This window comes from Phalacrocorax carbo, chromosome 2 (genome assembly GCF_963921805.1).
Source record: "Phalacrocorax carbo chromosome 2, bPhaCar2.1, whole genome shotgun sequence".
NCBI lineage: Eukaryota > Metazoa > Chordata > Aves > Suliformes > Phalacrocoracidae > Phalacrocorax > Phalacrocorax carbo.
In genome coordinates this window covers 22,478,740-22,498,076 of record NC_087514.1, presented here as the reverse complement: position 1 = coordinate 22,498,076, position 19,337 = coordinate 22,478,740, and the positions used below count along the sequence as shown (strand labels likewise).

Here is a 19,337-nt window from a genome sequence, read left to right as displayed (position 1 = left end):
AGTTAGTGAAATTCTGGTTTTCAGGAAATATTCAGTCCTGCAAATAAGCCCTGTTTGTTTATAGTAATTCCTCTTTGTGCAATAAATAATTGCCATGAAGAATGAATAAAACAGTAACTGCTTTATTTTGGAAAAGATTGTTGTAATACTTGACTAAAGATCTGCTCAATGATACTGACTCAAATTTGAAAGTCAATAATTTTTTTTTTCAATACTAATACCAATGCTAGTGCTAATACTAATACTAGTACTAATACAATTAGTATTTCAATAATAGCCTAATTTAAATTCAATTGGAAGTTCAGTGACCTCAGTGGCATGGGTCCCCGCTGTTTTATACACTCCCACCCCCTCCAAACGCTGGCATAGCAGCTATGCTTATCTGGGACACACCAGCTGGCATACAGGGAAAGCATGTGCTGCAGGACTTGCTTTCATTAGAGTTCAAGCTGAGCCCAAGGCTTGCACATACCACAGAAAGGTTTGAGCCATCCACTGCTGTGGATATGCCTTGGGCAGGAAAGAACACATCAGGTGACATGGTACCACAGTGAGGATTCCTCAGAAACACAACAGCACCAGCTGTACCGGCTGCTACCACACACTCCATGGCTGGGGAAGCATGTGGCAGGAGTGCCAATCGTACCGTCAGCTGGAATGGTTACTGTGGCTATGGGCTAGAGAGGCAGGAAGCTGTTGCATTCCCCAGAATTTCTAGATCCTGGATTTCTCAGTACTGGGACAAGTCATTATCCCACTCTAAGCAGCAACTGTCAGGCCACACCTGGAGTACTGTGTACAGTTCTGGTCCCCGCTATACAAAAAGGATGTGGACAGGCTGGGAGGGGTCCAGAGAAGGGCCACCAAGATGATCACAGGACTGGGAAGCTGCCATATGAGGATAGGCTGGGAGAGCTGAGTTTGTTCAGCCTTGAGAAAAGGAGGCTCAGAGGGGATCTCATCACCATGTACCAGTACTTCAGGGGTAGCTACAAAGAAGATGGAGACTCCTTTTTTACACGGAGTCCCATGGAGAGGACAAGGGGGAAAGGACACAAGTTGCTCTTGGGGAGTTTCCTATTGGACATGAGAGGGAAATTTTTCACAGTGAGGACAGTCAACCATTGGAATAATCTCCCCAGGGAAGTGGCTGACTCAGCCATGTTGGATACTTTTAAGATTTGGCTGTACAGGGTGCTGGGCCATCTTGTCTAGACTGCGCTCTTCCTAGAAAGGTTGGACTAGATGATCCCTGAGGTCCCTTCCAACCTGGGATTCTGTGATTCTATAATAGTATATCTACTATTCCCTCAAATACTAATACTGATACTAATGTACTCAACTGAACCATCGTATATGCCTGTCTGGAAATGCAGAGGGCAAGACTTATCAAAATTTCTGGTTTGGTGAAACACTAAGATTTGGTGTTGAAGACCTGCTTTTCAATTAAGATGTTCCCAGAGCAGTACTTTGACAACATGAGGTTCTAAAAACTTCAGCCAAATAAGCAGTGTCAGACGTTCACTGTGATTGCTAGAGATTCACATGCTTCTACAATAAATTATGCTATTTGCATTCGTACTGAGCTTGAGAATCTGTAAAGAAGGATTTTCTCTTTTGTCCTGGGAATATACACACTTCTTGAATCCTTGTATGTCATAAATAATTTTCAGTTTAAACAGATAGTTTTACATGTGCAGAACAAGGTCTCTTGGAATTAAAATCTCTCCTTTCTGGGGACCGGAAAGGCATCCAAATGGAATTTTAGCATCTGGCCAGAGTTCTGCAATGGTAGCAGAATCCATTTAGCAATTAAAAAAACCAATTTTCTTTTAATTGGTGTCACACCTCTGAAATGGAAATAAAAGTATGTAAATAAAAGTATTCCTTGGTGTCCAAAGAGGAGGTGGAATATCCTATTGGACATATCCAGAACTCAACTGGACAAGACTGTAAGCAATGCAATGTAAGCTGGCCAAGACTGAAACAGGTGTTGTACCAGATGACCTCCAAAAATCCCTTCCCAACCTAAACATCATCACCAGGGGACTGGTGAAGGGCAGACAGCACATCTTATGACTGTTTGCTTCAGTAAGTAAAATATTTATAATATAAACAGCATAATATAACAATATTATTAAATATTAAAGTTCACTTTAATAATATTAATAATATAAATAAGAATAAATAATAGACCTATAAATAAATTTATAACTTATAATATTGAAATTTATTTTAATTATGTTATCAATAATATTAAAATATTATTAATATTTATAATAACATAGGAAAGTCTGGTTGTTTTACTTATTTTTTGAGGTTTCAAAAGAATATTAAGTAAAACTTAGTGTCTTAGTTTCTTGTGCCTGAAGCTCTTTCTGTATCCCTCAATAACAACTGTTGTATATGATGAAAGAGATGGTGTTATCCAGTGGCACATTATGACAACATGAAAAAATTCTCCAGAGTGAAGACAAGGCATGTCTAGCAAGTTTGTCTGTCTTTTTCAAAGCACATATTAGAAGACTTACTGTGCTGTTACACAATAGGCTGATTTTGACTTCTGGGGCTGCAAATTCTGAGCAGTTCAGTCCTCCCACCTTTTGTTCATTTCTGTTATGCCTCTATGTATAGAATTAGTGAGTACAATATGAAGTACTTTACTGCATGCCCCCAAAAATTGTTAGTGTGGGAAATAACATGAGAGAGCTTTTGAATTGCAAGGTTGGTTGTTTGTATAAATGCGTATCTACATATCTAAGCTTTACCTTCATGATTGCCAAGTTGCTATAAATACATACATCTGAAGACAATACAGTGGTATTCTCTGAAGGTAGTTTAAAAGAACCACCTACACTTACCACTTACTTCTATTCTCTTTTTAATATCATTGAATTATAGCATTCCTAACGAAAAGCAGACTGTCAACCCTGAAGACTGAACTCCTGTATTTATAGATAGCCAGTCACAAAGTGCAAGCTTCCCACAGAGCCTCATATGCTGGTTTTTTAGGAACAAGGTTTCAGAGGCAATAGCTTAGTTTCTACATACATTTATCTCAATATTTGAGTGGGCATTATGCTGTGGTCCAGACTGATCTAAGCCAGCTGTCCACCTTCTCTTGCCCAGCTGTGTGATCCATACAATCCATTAACTTCCTAGTGATGAAGGATCATTACCATGCTTTTTCCTTAGTATTTTCTGAAAGACTTCTACTTAGAAACTGGAACTAATATAGAATTATGACCTAGTAGGTCTTTCAGCTAATTATATTCTGTATTTTCATAAACTGGTTTTCATCCAACGAGTATATTTTAAGCTTTTTCTTATGTTGAATGTGAGGTAATGAGTAGGTCTATTTTACTTGATATGCTGAACTTTTGAAGTGAATTTTATAAATGGCTTCATTTTCACTAACATTTGACATAAAATCAGCCTTACATTAAGAATTCCAGGCTGCATTAACTAGAATTAAAGGCAAACTGGAGTTCTTCTTATATTGCCTCTGAAAAGAGATTGTAAACAGAAAATTAAAGATTATTTCAAAAAAGATTTGAGAATTCCTTTTGCTGGCTAGGCCACAGTATTATTGTTCCATCTCATATTAGGTAAGAGGTTTACTACAGATTGGATTGAAAACTGAACGTGGTTTGAATGTTGTGTCCATAGTTGTTAGGACCAATGGGATGGAAGTTATTGTTAGTATTACTATTCATTTAGGACTGATACAGAAATCAAGCTGGGTTTATACCATGGAACTGCAAACCAAAATTACTTTCCTTCCATGGAGCCCAGAATATAGAGATAACAGACCAGGTCAAATTTGACCTGAGACATTCTTATTCAATCTTTTACAGTTATGTCCATGTAACGTCTACATTTGTGCAGTGCGAGCTGGTACTGTTTAGTTGATAAAGAGTACTGGGTTATTGTGTATTTTGAAGAACAGCAATTGTTTTTAGTTCTGTATTGACTCCAAATTTGTTTTAGAAGCAGGTTTTGGTTTACTCCAAGTATTTTAAGAATTTTCTCATTACTTAGGATTAAAAGGTAACCAACACTATTTTTCTAAGTCAGATTTTGCAGCTTTAAAACCAAGCTGTCGAATTATTGATCAGCAGACTACAGAGAGTGGGTGTACAGTGTAGATAACAGCTAAATGCCAACACAAGGGAAGAAATGTGAAAATAATGGTAAACCCAGATATTTTCAGGTGTCTAATTACAGCATGCGTATGTACAGCAGTAGAAGGACAGCTTTTAATTGCCATGAGAATGAGCAATATGGTTTGAAAAAAGAAAAGTGAAATTTTATATTTTGGGCATCCTCACTAAGGGAAAAGTAGTAAATCTATGTGAGATAAACTCAGCTGAAAACAAGGTCTAAGAGACTTTAGAAATGACAATGTTTGGAAATCAACATATAGAAGTCCAAAGTCGTGGATCAAATTGTATTTTTTCAATAACTGAACACCACAAAAATCAGTCAGGATCAGAATAATTGTAAATAAATAGTCTGTGAAGTAGCTTTCTTTTAAAGAGAATTTGACTTTCATTACCTTTAGAATTAAAGTCATTGATGACTCCATTCACTGGAGTTTCATGATTCTTAGGGCATATAAAAAATATCTTAAGGGAGAGAAATTATAATAATGAATATTTAAACTATGGGAACAAAAATTGAGTATAGTTATGTTCTACAAAAAAATCCACATATAGTGTGCAAAAAAACCTATATATAACATTCCTGTCTGCATTTTATTTATTATTTCATAAAAAATTCTATAATGCATAAACAAAATGTTTTGAATCACATGGAAAGTTTTTGTCATCTTATGTGAGCTTTGTACATTTTCCCAAGTCAGACTATATTTTCTGGGGCAATGCTGAGACTTCAACGTGCTAAATATTACATCTGACTAGAAAAACCAAACTGGTGGACTGAATTTTCAAATAAAGGGCCCCATTGCTTATTAATTTTTGAAAAACATTTTAGATGGACTTGTCATTTCTGGGTGCTGCGGGGCTTGTTTTAGAGTTCTGTGGCTATACCATCAAATCAAAGATGAGTTGAATGTTATAACTGTTAATTCAAGCCCTCTCTTCCATTACTTAAGTGTTAAAATTTTCAAGTCTATATTGTAGAACATTAAGCAATACACTTGATGTTACCAAAATAATTAATGTTTAATAATAATTATAATAATTATAATGTATCTGAAACCCTATGAAATCTGAGCACTGCATTTCAAACCTCAGTCTCCCAGTAAAAGCCATTGACTTCCTTGGAACTCTGTAGAGACTCATTTTACTGCAGAAAGAGGATCTTGCCATCTCAGCAATTTTCTTTTAGTTTGTAGTGAATATGGTAAGTCAGTATGATAATTTTAAATCAATGTCACTGAATCTTACTTGAGGGAATTAGAGTAATGGTGTTCACTACTAGGATAAGTGAGTTGTACTTAATGGAAACATGCATCAGTGACCTTTTTTCAAATTATAATATGGAGCATTTTATGGTCAGTGGCACAGACTGTGAATGATGAATATATTCTAAGAATGTTACCCTAGAGAGCAAGAATAACTCTTATTTTTCTCTTTCATGCTTCTTCCTTGATTTTTCTCTTTCTTTTATCGAGCATAGGCCTTGGGCATGTTATCTTTGTTTGCATGCATTGATGTTTTGTTCATAGAATATGGATATATATACCAATATTGTATTTATTATACACCTATGATTTATTTATTATATTTATTGTACATCTATGGTTTATTAAATACTTTAATTAAAAGGTATTTAACATGATACAGGGGTGTCTGAAAAGGCCTTAAACTATAACAATATTTTTCTTTTCCCTAATAAAAGAAAGTTCTTTAAAATGTTAATTCTGTGCTGGTTGAAAATTTTAGAATAAACTTTATTACATTTTAATTAAACTACAAAAATACTTAAAATCCTGTTTTGAATCAGTTTAAAGGAATTTGATTATTTCTAATGCTCTTGCCCTAGTTACTTGATAGAATCATGTTATCAAACTACTCTTATGTCATGTAAAGATGACAGAAAAGCGATGTTCTTTGTTGAAATAACTCAGTGGATAGGGTAAAGTAACCTTGATAGGGAGTCGATAAATAGCAAGTCAGGTGACCTTTAACAAGATTCTAAAACTTAAAGGTCCATACAGTAGCTTCCTTTCCTGGCTAAAGATAGTGTGAATTTTTTTTTTCAATTGTTGAAGCATAATAAACTATCATATAGCAGTGTGATGGTTCTGATGAAGTTTTCAGATGGGTTTAATACTATTCTGAATTTTTACTTTCAGTGTTATAACCGTACAGAAACAAACATGGCTTCCTTAGTCGTCACTTCCATCATCGTCTCAGTATTTTTATATTCTTGTGCTCTTCAAGAAGCTCTACCCTTTTACAGTTCTTTCCAGAAGTTAAATTCAGAAAACCCATAACTTTTTAATCATATAAATTATTTCTAGACTGTGTTAATTGATTTTTAAAAAAAGAATTTTTTTTTATGGTACTCTGGAACCTCTGGTGACTTTCTGATGTTGCTGGAGTAAACTAGAAAACTTCCCCATACTCTGTTTTTCATAATTTTATAGACAAAGTAGAGTCAGTCTTTCATGAAATTAATAACTAGAAGAGATTAGTACCAAGGAATACAAATATTAGAGAGGTTATCCACTAAAGCTCACATCTAAAAGTTTGTAAATGATGCTGAAAACCCCCCCTATTATTCCTTTGAAATTATGTATCCTAATGGAATTCTGGAGCTGTGCCATAAAAATTAATTATGTTTATTAAGAAAACCAATTTGAAAACAGAGAGGTTTAGAAATTATAAGCAGTAGATGATTTAGTGATATGGTCTACGCATTAAAATAGTCAGAAAAAGTGTGACTTGCCAGAAGGGACCTAGTCATCAAGTGAATTCTTAACAGGCAAGAAACTGAAATTTTCATTTTTCCTCTAACACTGTCATATTTTGTCATCTGAGGTGCATAATTTACTCACAGACTGTCACATTTTAATATATAAGGTGATGTCTGTGACCTGTTCAACTGTAAAGAATGAAAACATTCATGATGTCTTGCTAATGGCAAGACACTATTCATGCTACTCTGACTTCTTCATATTACCTTATTGAAGTCACACCTACAAAACCTGCAAACGCAAAGTAGTGTTTCACTTTTCCATAATTGTCTAGATGTTTGCATACTATTATATTGTCAAGTTTAGAAAAACTGATATGGTTGTATGGAAAGTTAAAATACATAAACCTAAGGAATGCAAACAATAAATCAGATATTGGAAGTATTTAATCATTGTGCTCACATAAGGACTCTTAAATTCACTGGTAACAATGATATGTAGATAAGGTATTAATGCATGTCCTTATTTACCAAATCAAGATCTAGCTGGGGACAGAAGATTGGCTGAAACACCACTTCTGAGTCTGTTAAATTTAAAGTAGGATTCATAGCTACATCTCAGGGAAGTTCTGGTAGTAACTTCCTGCTGAGGTGCCAACAGCAGTGTGCAGTAACTTTAAGGGTAGCAGCTTGTATCATATGCCTAGCTGAATATATGTTTTGCCCTTAAAAATTTAAACACTTGCTTATAGTAAATGTGCAGTTGTATTTCAGAATTGGAAATGACTGTAATAGCTCTACTAGTCCTCTGTGACTACTGAGTATAAATGTTGATCCACAAGTGATTGGCATTTTTGTGGTTTAATTTCTCCTAGCTGCTTGAGTTTTATTGTTTTGAATGAATGTGTCCTACAATATCAAATTCTTCAGTCTCCAGAAGCAATTAGAATGAAGTTTAAGGTTCTAACCATCCCTGTTACATGTATTGATTCATGTATTTTTCCTGACACTACTTCATTTCAATATTTGTTTTCCAGATAAAGGCTTATATTCATATAATTCAGGTAAATTTTCAGCATGCCAGAAATGCTTGTTGCTTCCATATACACGCAAAATTTAATTTGATACTTTATTGGTGCGCTTTTGCTACCTATTGTGCAGATGCTAAACTGCTTAAATGTTCCTTGGCTTTTCTTGTCTGCTGTTCAGTCATAGGTCTCTTGTTGGCTTTCTTTCTCTATTCTTAACATCTCAGAATTGATATTGGAGCGGTATTGTACCACTATACTTGCTTTGCCTGCCTTTATTTTAGGTAGAGCTTTGGTAGGTAAACTGTAGTGAGCTTTATTAATGACACTAGGAAAATGCTATTTTGCTTAAGCTGTATTAAAAGGAACACTGTTGCATTACAGCTGTTTGAGAACTGGTGTAAGTATTTTTAGAATACAGACATGGGGTAAGCAAAGCACTGGCAAAATCAGTATTTATACTGATAACATATTTTTACAGCTTCATACGGATTTAACTCCCCAGTTACAAATCCAGTTGCTATATCTGAGGAGTTTGCCTTAATTAAATATAAATAAATTTATAATGTACAGTTTTTACAAGCTTAAATTTTGTAGTGCATTTCATGAGGACTTTTTGCAGTTCCTGCAGTTTTAATTATGGGAATCTCTTTGAGAATTGGCCATCTAATTATCTTTAAGTTATGTTTAAAAAATAAAACACATGTTGTAAAGAAAGTAGATCCAATACCATGTTGGAGAGAAACAAAAGCCCTACAGGATGTTTCCTAAGAGCAGTACTAATAAAGCCCAGTTTTCACTACGTCTGCCTTTAGTCTGAATATTTCTTCTGTTCTATTCTCTCCTGAAATAACCCCACATTTTTCTCACGTTTTACGATATTTTCACATGGGAAGAGACCATGTTCGCTGTGGTGACTGTGGACTTGTGCATATGTGGATTAGGCACAAATTTTAGCTTGACTGTTTCTTTTTCATTAAGGTGTTCTGATTTGTATCTCTCTCTTCTATTCAGCAATCATTTTCAAAGATCTGTAGGAACTTAATTAAATTTGTTATTTATACCCCTCTATCAATGTAGATGAAATGGGTAAAAATCTTTTAAAAAAACCTACTATGTGCAGGAGGATAAAGTGACAGATTGACATGGAGACAGCGGGACTGCATGAGAAATTGGATCACACTAAGAACCCTCAGGCACAGACTGAATGAATATGAGAGAGCAACTTCTTAAGACAGTTGTGAGACTGATTTTAGGGTTGCTTTGATGTCAGCTTTGAACACAGAACAATTACAGGCAATACTAAGTTGCTTTAAGTGATTGTGAAGGCCTTCTGTGAGCTTCAGGGAAGGAGCTTATAGGCATGCTTCACTACCCTTTGTTCCCCCAAGGAGTCCACAAAACCTAAAAGTTTTCTGCATTGTAAGGGGCAGGATCCCCAGCTCAAGAGCTCAGCCTGCTTTCTCTTTCCTTTTTTTTTCTCACAGGAAAAATGGAGAATTTCTGAGCCATAAATCTGGCACTTCCTTCTGTATTTAAGCTGACTCACCTTAATCTTGTTTCTCATTCTATCCCGTGGCCTAGTCCATACTGATAACTATATTGGTTGGTCGTATAGACTTTAGTAGAGTTTTGAACTTCACGTGTTGGTCTTCTCTTGAGGCCTATATCAGAAATATCAATTGCCAATATATGAAGCTCAGAAAGTATTATATCTCCCATTGTTTCCCCTGTGATTTAATAACAGAGTGGAGCACAGCTCTGTGCCAACTTCTGTTGTCATGTAGAAGTCAGAAGATCTTCCAAAACTCTCCACAGATTTAGGTTGCCTTGCGAAAAAATATTTATGACTACATATTGGTTCATTCATTTGGAAGAATTCCAGTTATTTAGAATGTTGTTATGAAGAGAAGTGTGATTCTGTTGAAATAGAATAGAATAGAATAGAATAGAATAGAATAGAATAGAATAGAATAGAATAGAATAGAATAGAATAGAATAGAATAGAATAGAATAGAATAGAATAGAATAGAAAAGAGTTCAGTTGGAAGGGGCCTACGATGATCATCCAGTCTAACTGCCTGACCGCTTCAGGGCTGAATAAAAGTTAAAGCATGTTTTTAAGGACATTGTCCAAATGCCTCTTAAGCACTCACTGGACTAGGACATCCAAAGACGATTCTCTAAAAATTTCTTCAGTGATTTCCATATTCTTTTTATTCAGAAGTTGTTAAAGCTTTCCATGGCTGCCGACACTGCAGCCCTTGAACATTTAACAAAAAAATGAGTATTTGATTGTTCTAGTGTGTACGTGCTCTTGCAGAGTTGTCATGCTGGGTGGGATAGTAGCTTGCGCAGCAGCGGTAGGGAAGGAATAGGTAGGTGCAGGAGAGAAGGAGGATGCTGAGGGTTATTAAATTCTGATGGGGAGCTTCTCCACTGTCCCTTAGGTAAGCTGTGCCTGGAAAACTGTTTTATTGCTAGTTTAAGGCTATTAAACCAAAACCTGCTGAAGTGAATGAGAATATATCTTTTGATTCACTGGGGTTGGGGTTATGCTGAATTAAGGCTTTTTTTATGTGGCTTACACTAGGTAATTATACAGCATGGGGTCTATTTTGCCTTCAGTCTGCAACTGTAATATGCATTAATCCTGGTGGAAAGCATTCAGAAGTCAATATTTACCATCTGTTACCACACAGTTATCAGACAAAATGGTAATAATATGCCTAAGAATGTTTCATTAATAAGCTGTATTCCAGTGAAATGGCAGTGCGACTTAATTAATGCCATTCCCTATGTTTAAAATCCATCAAAGAAAAAGTTAATTATATGCAAACCATTGGCACCAATGCATTTATTTGATGCACCCGGTGTCCTGAGTGTTACATGCTTAAACTTTTTACTGAACTTTGAGTTTAAGTTAGAATGGATTTAATCTTCTTGCTCCTGAAATAAGTACCATGGTTTATAAAGTATTTATCAAACACTTCATGATATTCATTAAAATATTAAATAATAGTTTAATTAGCAATATTCCTTTGGAATAATTTGTGAGAGGCTTCATTGTCACTTCTCCCAGATAAACTATGAATTGTTCTTTGTCTGTTTTATGATCAGTAGTTCAAATTACTTAGATAATGACGTGGTATTTTGAAAAAATGTGGCTATGGTGGGATTGAAGCCTAAGTCTCCAAATTTACATTGTCAATAGGTTAAATAGAAAATTACCATCTAAAATTAATATATAGCAGATGAAATTACTCTTGCAAAAATTATAAGAAATATTAAACTACTCTACCAGCAATTATACTGGTATTTCAAATACTCAGTTCAATAAAGGATTTTGACCTGTGCACTTTCTAGTCTTCCATTTTTGAAAGTTAATGGAATACATTTTGAATAAATATAATCTGATGTCTTTGCAGAAGTTACATATTTCAGGCAGGACTTCTTGACATTACATATTTAATTGACATGCTTTCCTTCCTCTGTCCTTCCTGAACACATTGATTGCCAAAGATAAATCCAAGTAATTAATTCTGGTTTACATTTCTTCTGCCTTCTTAACCAGCATTTAAATTTATGTTTATAAGCAAATGTGAAATATTACTTAAACATGAGTATTTTTCAGTTGGTTTAAGTCTGTTAGCAGTTAGAGTTGGCTTAATGTAGCCTCACCTTGAGGAGATAGAACAGATGATCTGATCCAAACAAGCTTCATATCATTGTACAGAAAAAGTTTTCAAATTTAAGGGATGTCAGCTATTACAAGAGACTCATTTCTTTGCAGTAACAAAGGTAATTGGAGAAAGCCCTGAAATCTGATTCTTCCCTTGACTACTGTTTCTTTACTCCCATCCTTAGGGCAGGTCACAATTCTGGCCCGTTCACTTTCCTCATGCCCCAGCTCTTCTCTGCGGCTTGGATGGGAGTGAATCGTAGAATCATAGAATATTTTGGTCAGAAGGGGCTTTTAAAGATCATCTAGTCCAACCCCCCTGTAAAAGAAGGGACATCTTCAACTAGATCAGGTTGCTCAGAGCCCCATCCAACCTGACTTTGGATGTTTCCAGGGATGGGGCATCTACCACCTCTCTGGGCAACCTGTGCCAGTGTTTCACCACCCTCATCATGGAAAATTTCTTCCTTATATCTAGTCTGAATCTACCCTCTTTTAGTTTAAAACCATTACCCCTTGTCCTGTCGCAACAGGCCCTGCTAAAAGGTTTGTCCCCATCTTTCTTATAAGCCCCCTTTAAGTACTGAAATACCGCAATAAGGTCTCCCTGGAGCCTTTTCTTCTCCAGACTGAAGCACCCAAACTGTCTCAGACTTTCCTCATAGGAGAGGTGCTCCAGCCCTCTGATCATTTTTGTGACCCTCCTCTGGACCCTCTCCAACAGGTCCATGTCTCTCCTGTGCTGAGGGCTCCAGAGCTGGATGCACCACCCCAGGTCAGGAGTGAAGACAGAGGTCTGTATATTTAAAAAGTGTCTCTAGATCTTGGAAGGTGCTTTAGATTTGAAGTGATCCAGGAGATTCTGGAAAAGGTGGATGTGGTTTGGGGGGACAGAGAGAGACACCCCTGTCTTTTATACTTGTGGTTCATTGAAGCTTCTTAGTCTCTTTTCTGCCAGATGTATCCTGTGACTACTACAACATATAATTTTAGCTATGCAACTGGGAAGTCTAGAGCCCACTGTGACAACAGCTGGCTATTTTAATCCTCAAAGATGCAAATCTTTTCTCTAGAATACAGAATATAGTCTTCTAAAAATATGTTAAAGCAGATGTACTTAGCTGTAAATATAAATAAAAAGCAACCTCAGTTGTAATTAATTAGATTCATTCACAAGGATGAATTAGATGATGAGTAAATGACAGTCATTCAAATCGTAGTTAATTCAGCCCTCTTACATCTTTCATGATACAAACCTTTCCAAGCATCCATGTGATGAGCATGTGCGAACTGTTCATTGCCCTCATCTTCCCATTCCACAGACCTCTCTCCCTGAAAGAGCCTGACTGATGTTATTGGCTTCTCTGCACAGCAGCCACAGTCCCACTGCCAGATCAGCACCAGAGTTACCAGAGGCCAGAATCGCACTGCTCTGCACTCTCTTTGGGGGCTTCTGCCTTTTAGATCCCAGCCAAATCCCAGCCAGACTAGTAGAGCTCTTTTGCTTAGTGTTTGGTCACAAATATTGTCCATCTTATTTAATGACCTGATTTTGAATTAGTGGCTAAGAAGAATTGAGACTAATCCTTCTTGCTCACTGGCATGTGTATCACCACAAGAGTAGAAAGCTCTCCTGAAAATGGCATCAGGAACAGCATCACAGATGGAATGGATGCTCTTTCTTTGGGAAGCAAAAGAGATTTTCATTGGGCCTCTGTGATACTATAATTAAGAAAATAATCAGATTATATATTGTCCTTGTCAGAATTAATTGCTTTTACGGACCCTGATTCTCAGAAAATCCATTAGGAGGCTGAAAACTTTTCCTTCACTCCTGCTCTCATCTTCTAGGTTTTCTTGAATGGTAATTGTGATCACTTGCTCGCCATTTCTTGTTTTAGAGAAACACTTCTTACTTCTTGAATTCGAAGACACCTTTCCCCACTCTCCATTGTAGCATGGCTATTTCTAAACGTTTATAATAAATTGAACTAATAATTCTACCATGTAAGAAATGCAGGGTGTAGCAAACCAAAGCATGGCTTTCCTTGCACTAATATTAATTTCCCATTTGTGAGGAACCCCCCAATCTTTTCTGCAATTAAATAACAATAATTAACATTGCTCTACTGGAAGTGCATAATGTAATGGCAAGCTAGACTGTGTTTTCGAAGAATTAACACATATCACACTTATAATTTTCTGGTTGAATAATTTTGAACAGAGCAATTTTTATCCCAAAAGAAATAGTCTAGTTTATAAATTTGTACACCCACATCTTGCAATGCACTCACTTCTGACTTCTCATAAAAGGCACAGAACTAGAAAACATACAAACAAATACAGCAGGAACAATCAGAAATACTTAACGTTTTGCACATGCACAGGAATTAAACAATGATATTTCAGCTCAGAAAAAGAGATGGCTGCAGGAGAGTACAGAATGCTGATTCATGTTTCTCAGAATACAAAAGCCTGGAGTCTGATATAATATAATAGAAATAAAACAGAGGGATGTCTGTTTCACACAATGCAAAATTAAACTGCAGAATTTACTGACATAGTATATCCTAGAGGCCAAGAGAATACTGTGACTCAAAAAGGAATTATATGGATTTGTGGAGAATGGGTTGATTAATGACTTATGGTAAACAGAGTGGCTTAGAAGTCTCCGTTCCTAGCCTGGACCTCCGCCTGCTAGAAGGGTGCAACACAGAAAACATTTTCCACACAGTCCTTGTAAGCACACTCCTTCTGCTAAAGAAAGACCTTCCACTACCCCCTGGTGGGTAGACAGATGTTAGACAGTGTGACAAATGACAGCAGTTCTTATGATTCAAATAATTTCTAAAATTTCTTTAAACTTAAATCTTTTTTTTTTTTTTTTGGTCAAAAATCCTCTTAGCACTTGTTCTCCCAGTTTTCTATTGGGAAGGAGGGTAGAGATCCTTCTGTGCCAGTCATCCAGAAAGAACATTGATCCTGCTTTGTCCTGAGATCCTTTAGGTTTACTCCCAGTTTTTACTGGTATTTTCATGTGTGTGTTTTGTAAAATAAATATCCTGTGGTAGGAAAAAAAAATCTTGCACATGATTGAAGGTTTGGTGACAATTAGATTAAAGCTCCTACCTTCTAGTTACCTATTTTTAGATGGCCAGAGAATTAGAACAGACATACCATCTTGCTGAAGAACAGGGATTTTAATATTTTAAAGAAGTAAATGAATAATGATCATTCACATGCCTGTGCTAATCCTGATGTCAACAATCAAATGCTGTTTAAAAGATGCCACTGAAACAGAAGCAAAATTAAGCCAAACACAAACTGACATATATATTTGTCCTACGTGACCTACATTTTGGCTCTAATTGTGGACGTGGAATCTGCTTTTGCCAACTAAGCTCTAGCTACTTGTACAGGTGTACTCTTATAGAGCATTTACTAGTTCGCTTCCTCTAAAGTATCACAGAGAAATTTTGTTTTTCAGGACATGCTATATGTGTGAAGCTGCCTGTTCTCCTGATAATGCTTACTAATACCCTAAAGAAAATATTGCATCCATTTAATATTATTGCTATTATTAATTTTTCAATATTCAAAGACTTTGGGGAGGGATGGTGCCTTGTATATAAAAACTTGCAAGATGAACAGTGTGATGCCAGTTTCTATATGGAATGAATAGATACAACGTATATGAAAATATTTCATAAAAGCAATGTTGTGGAGCTGTATTTCAGCATTTCACTGTACATTACTTTAAACATTTAGCTGAAAATAGTTGGTACACTAATACATTTGCAATAATATAATATTAATAATTTCCCTTATATGCGTATATTAATGCTTCATTGTCTAGTATGAAATCCTTACATTTATTTGTCTATTATTGGCTGAGGATAGTTTTAACTTACAGGAAGATAAATGATACATTTCTGATTTTATTCTTTCGGCAGGGTCCAAAAGAATCAGTGACAGTGAAGTCTCTGATTATGACTGTGATGATGGAATTGGTGTTGTTTCAGGTACTACTGTCTAAATTTACTTTTCTATGTTCAGTTGGAATCTTTCTTATTTATAATTTATTAATAATAATTTTATAATGTTTTTCTGGTGAAAAAAAAGTGGAACCTAAGTGTGTATTTTTCCAAAACAGAAAGTAAGTATTATGGATAATGCATATTCAATCACAAAAATTACCAACAGAAGGAAAAAAATCAATGTGTGAATGTCCTTGTTGCTTTTATAAAATTATAGAAGTAGCATAGAAGTGGTTTTGTGTTTTGTTTTTTTTTTAATATGAATAAGTGTTTATTTGATTTTTTGGACAAATATTTGGGGTTGATATATCCTTTAAAACTCCATGATGGAATAATAACACTGCCAAAGGTCTGAAACCTGAACATTTAAGGCACAAAAGGAGTTATCATAATAGATAAAAAAGGAGTCAAGCATATCATTGCTTAGAGAAAAGAAAATTGTAAGATCTTTTGATGATGTCTGCCATAGACCAGAGTTGGATTTGGATAAGGATATTGTTTACGGGGAGATACTACCAGGAATTATTTCACAGGTGGATTCTATGATAATCTGTTTTACTAAAAAGTATTGGAATTGGGAGTTTAATGAGTATTTGAGATAAAAGTTCTCATGTGAAAAAGTATTTCTCCTCCTCTTCTAAGAGAAAAGTTAATAATGTAATCATAGCCGAAAACAATAAAATCAGAGAATCATATGCTTTTGCTGACTACAACAGAGACTATATTTAGGATGCAGCCATGCCATCTTTAAACCACTACTGGTGGCCACTGGTGCTAGCACAGAGCAGGCTGCACAGCTCAGTGTGCACTCTGTTATCCTACTGCTCTACTGAGGTTTTTAACCCACTCAGAGGAGTCTGTGTTAGACAGTTTCTGGTTCCCTTGGGTCAAGTCTAGCTAAAGTGTACATATTCAGTGATTTGTGTACCTTACTTAGCAAAGGTGGAGCAGGATGTGCTGCCTGGCCTGTACAACAGCTGTGAGACAGTGATCAGCTGGTTGGTGAAATCGTGTTCTTGACAGGCAGCCACCCGTCAGCATATGTGCAGCTTTTACACTAGGTACAGTGCATGCTGCTGGCAGGATAAGGAAGGGTATACAGGAAAAAGGAGTCAGAGGAATACAGCTGGGCCTGGGGATACAGGAAGAAAAGGAAGGTAAAATAGGCAGTCCTGGATATTGCAAGATGGGGTGCAGCCAAGTATTGATAAATCCAAACATTTAGTGAGCTACCTAATTACTTGAGTTTGCACAGTCCTGTCTTAAAAACTGTTACCAGTCTAAGCTCAGATGCATTTCTGTGTTGTCTATGTAGTCATCCCTGTACTTCCAGATATTTCATGGTTAATTTGTGACCCTGCTATGTTGCTATTCACTTGCCATAGGTCCTGTGCTTGCTGGGAATGGAATAAGGGATATTTTTTATTATTATTAAACAGCATGTAAGTTTCATCAAGATGCCATTTTTAAAATAACATAATATTATACACACTTTGTGGTACAAACAGGGCAGTTCATACTGTTAGCACGTTTATTGGCTGTGGTTCATTGTAGGTCTCTTACTAGAATATCTAGAAAGTAGACATTTTTAAGTACAAGTTGTCCTTGTTCATGTTGGAACAATCTAACCTTGCAGATATTCCACAGTAAAACTTATTCTATCCCAAAGCAGGTTTTTTTTAATCTTTTCTGCATAAACATTCATATTTTTGTTAACCTCTGCTCAAAGGTTTTGCTCTACTCTAAGGTTCCAACAGTTTTACCAGAGACTGAATGAATGCTGTGGATGCAAGACCACTAAATCTTCTATCTATGAAAGGGAAGGACTTTCATATTCCTGTTGGTCAGTTAAATTAGAGATGTTACCAATCTAACTTTGGAGTTTAATAACAAAGGGAGGAAAAAAGGCTGCCTGATGGATATATGTCTAAAGAGCCCAGTATGGCAGCATTTTGAAAGTGAAATCTTTGTATTGTCCTGGAAAAAGGTACCAAGATTTGCTGAAGTTTACTAGGTGCTTGAACATCAGTGGGATTCTTGTGAAACACCTGGATTTACAATTTTATGATTCCATAAACTCCTCTTTTGACAACTTGTAAAATTACGGTCTTTACATTTCACTGAATGAGTCTGCTTCCCTTACATGAGTTTTTGATGTACCTTTAGTTCCTTTAGGATCGTTTAATTATTGGATTTCTGCTGACAATTCTACACCTTAGTTGCATTTTAAGTCAGACTGGCTGTGTGGGTGGGAACGTTTGATGTTCTTTTTGTTTTGAAATATTTATTTATTACCTTCATTTTGTGCTGCTGTCACTATGTTTGCAACTCTCTTGATTTATACTTGTCTTGTCTTATCATCCACACCCTTTTCTTGTTTAAAGTTCTATTCATTTGCAGAGTCATCAAAATCTTGGTTTAAATATATGCCTTCTTTGCATGAAGCCATTTATCTCCCTTTCTTTTCTTTTGTTCTTACTTACCCCGGTTCTTTCATTTTAAATTTTCAGGTTTTATTTAACACGACACTTCCCGTTGCTTTTCTTCTTCTGCCATATAAATAGTGTCTCACATCACGTATGTTTGATAAGATCTGTCGGGTACTCTCAGTGATCATAAAATTTACGCTTATTCGAAGTATTGGATCTGTGAACTAAACCTCAGAAACCTTTAAGAACAGCAAGAATTCTTTTTTCATTCCTTTTTAGTTTACTTTTATTCAAAACAGTGGACTAGATGACCTTTAAAGGTCCCTTCCAACCCAAACCATTCTATAATTCTACAATTCTGTGATTCAATGGTTCTATGAAACCCATGGACCTTCCTCGATCTCATTATGCATTTATTTATAGTTCTTTGAAAGATATATGCTTTCTGGCTTCACCACGTTTCTGATCGAAACTGAGATCATCTCTTTGTCCACAACACATTTTATATAGCTTCTCTGTTATTGGTCCTATAAGGTCAACTGACTTTGTCTTTGGATAAGCTGGTGATTGATAGGTAGAAATCCAATAGTGCAAGGTCTTCCTTAATGTACGTCTGTAGGCAAGATTGTGTTAGACCGTATTTGCTGAAACAGAGGCAACTTTGTAAGCTACAGTTCTTTGTATCATCATCTATTTTTAATATATATGCAGCTGATGTTTGTTACTGCTGTGGTACTTTTGATCCATTAATTTAATCTCCTGATGATAAAATGCTTCAATTATGTCTATTTGCCATACTATTATTTTCTTTAATTTTTACAAAATGTTCAAACATCTCTCGGAAAAATTCATAAAAGCTATCACTTCTGGTGGCTTGGATCTTATCCTGGTTAAACAAACATAATAAACTTCAGTCTTATAAAAGAGAATGTAGTTTCCATCAACAGGAAAGGCTTTTAAGAAAATAATGATAAACCAATTGAAAAAATCCAAAGTCTTTTTTTTCTGCCTATATGTGCCAGCTTCTGTCAGAAAGGTTTATAACATATGCATTTAAACAAGTACAGAAAAGTGATTTTTACAAGATTTTCAAATAGTTCTCTTCATATACAATATATATTCATTTCATCTGGGGATCAAAAACACTAGAACAGAATGTCTGCTACATCTCATCTTTTGTGAATTTAATCTTAGCACAGGACAGCAGAAGGAGAGGCACTAGCAGTTCTGTTTTTGTCTTTTAGATTACTTGTACAAAGCCTTCAAACCATTTAAA

At 35.7% G+C, this 19,337-nt stretch overlaps 1 protein-coding gene across 1 annotated transcript in view; it reads left to right on the top strand.

The window, feature by feature from the left end:
• RIMS2 (regulating synaptic membrane exocytosis 2) overlaps nucleotides 1-19,337 on the top strand; it is a 339,727-nt gene that overhangs the window by 139,866 nt on the left and 180,524 nt on the right. Inside the window, exon 12 of the mRNA XM_064442256.1 lies at nucleotides 15,549-15,617. Coding sequence (XP_064298326.1) covers nucleotides 15,549-15,617 — 69 coding nt within the window. The remainder of the gene's footprint in view (nucleotides 1-15,548; nucleotides 15,618-19,337) is intronic.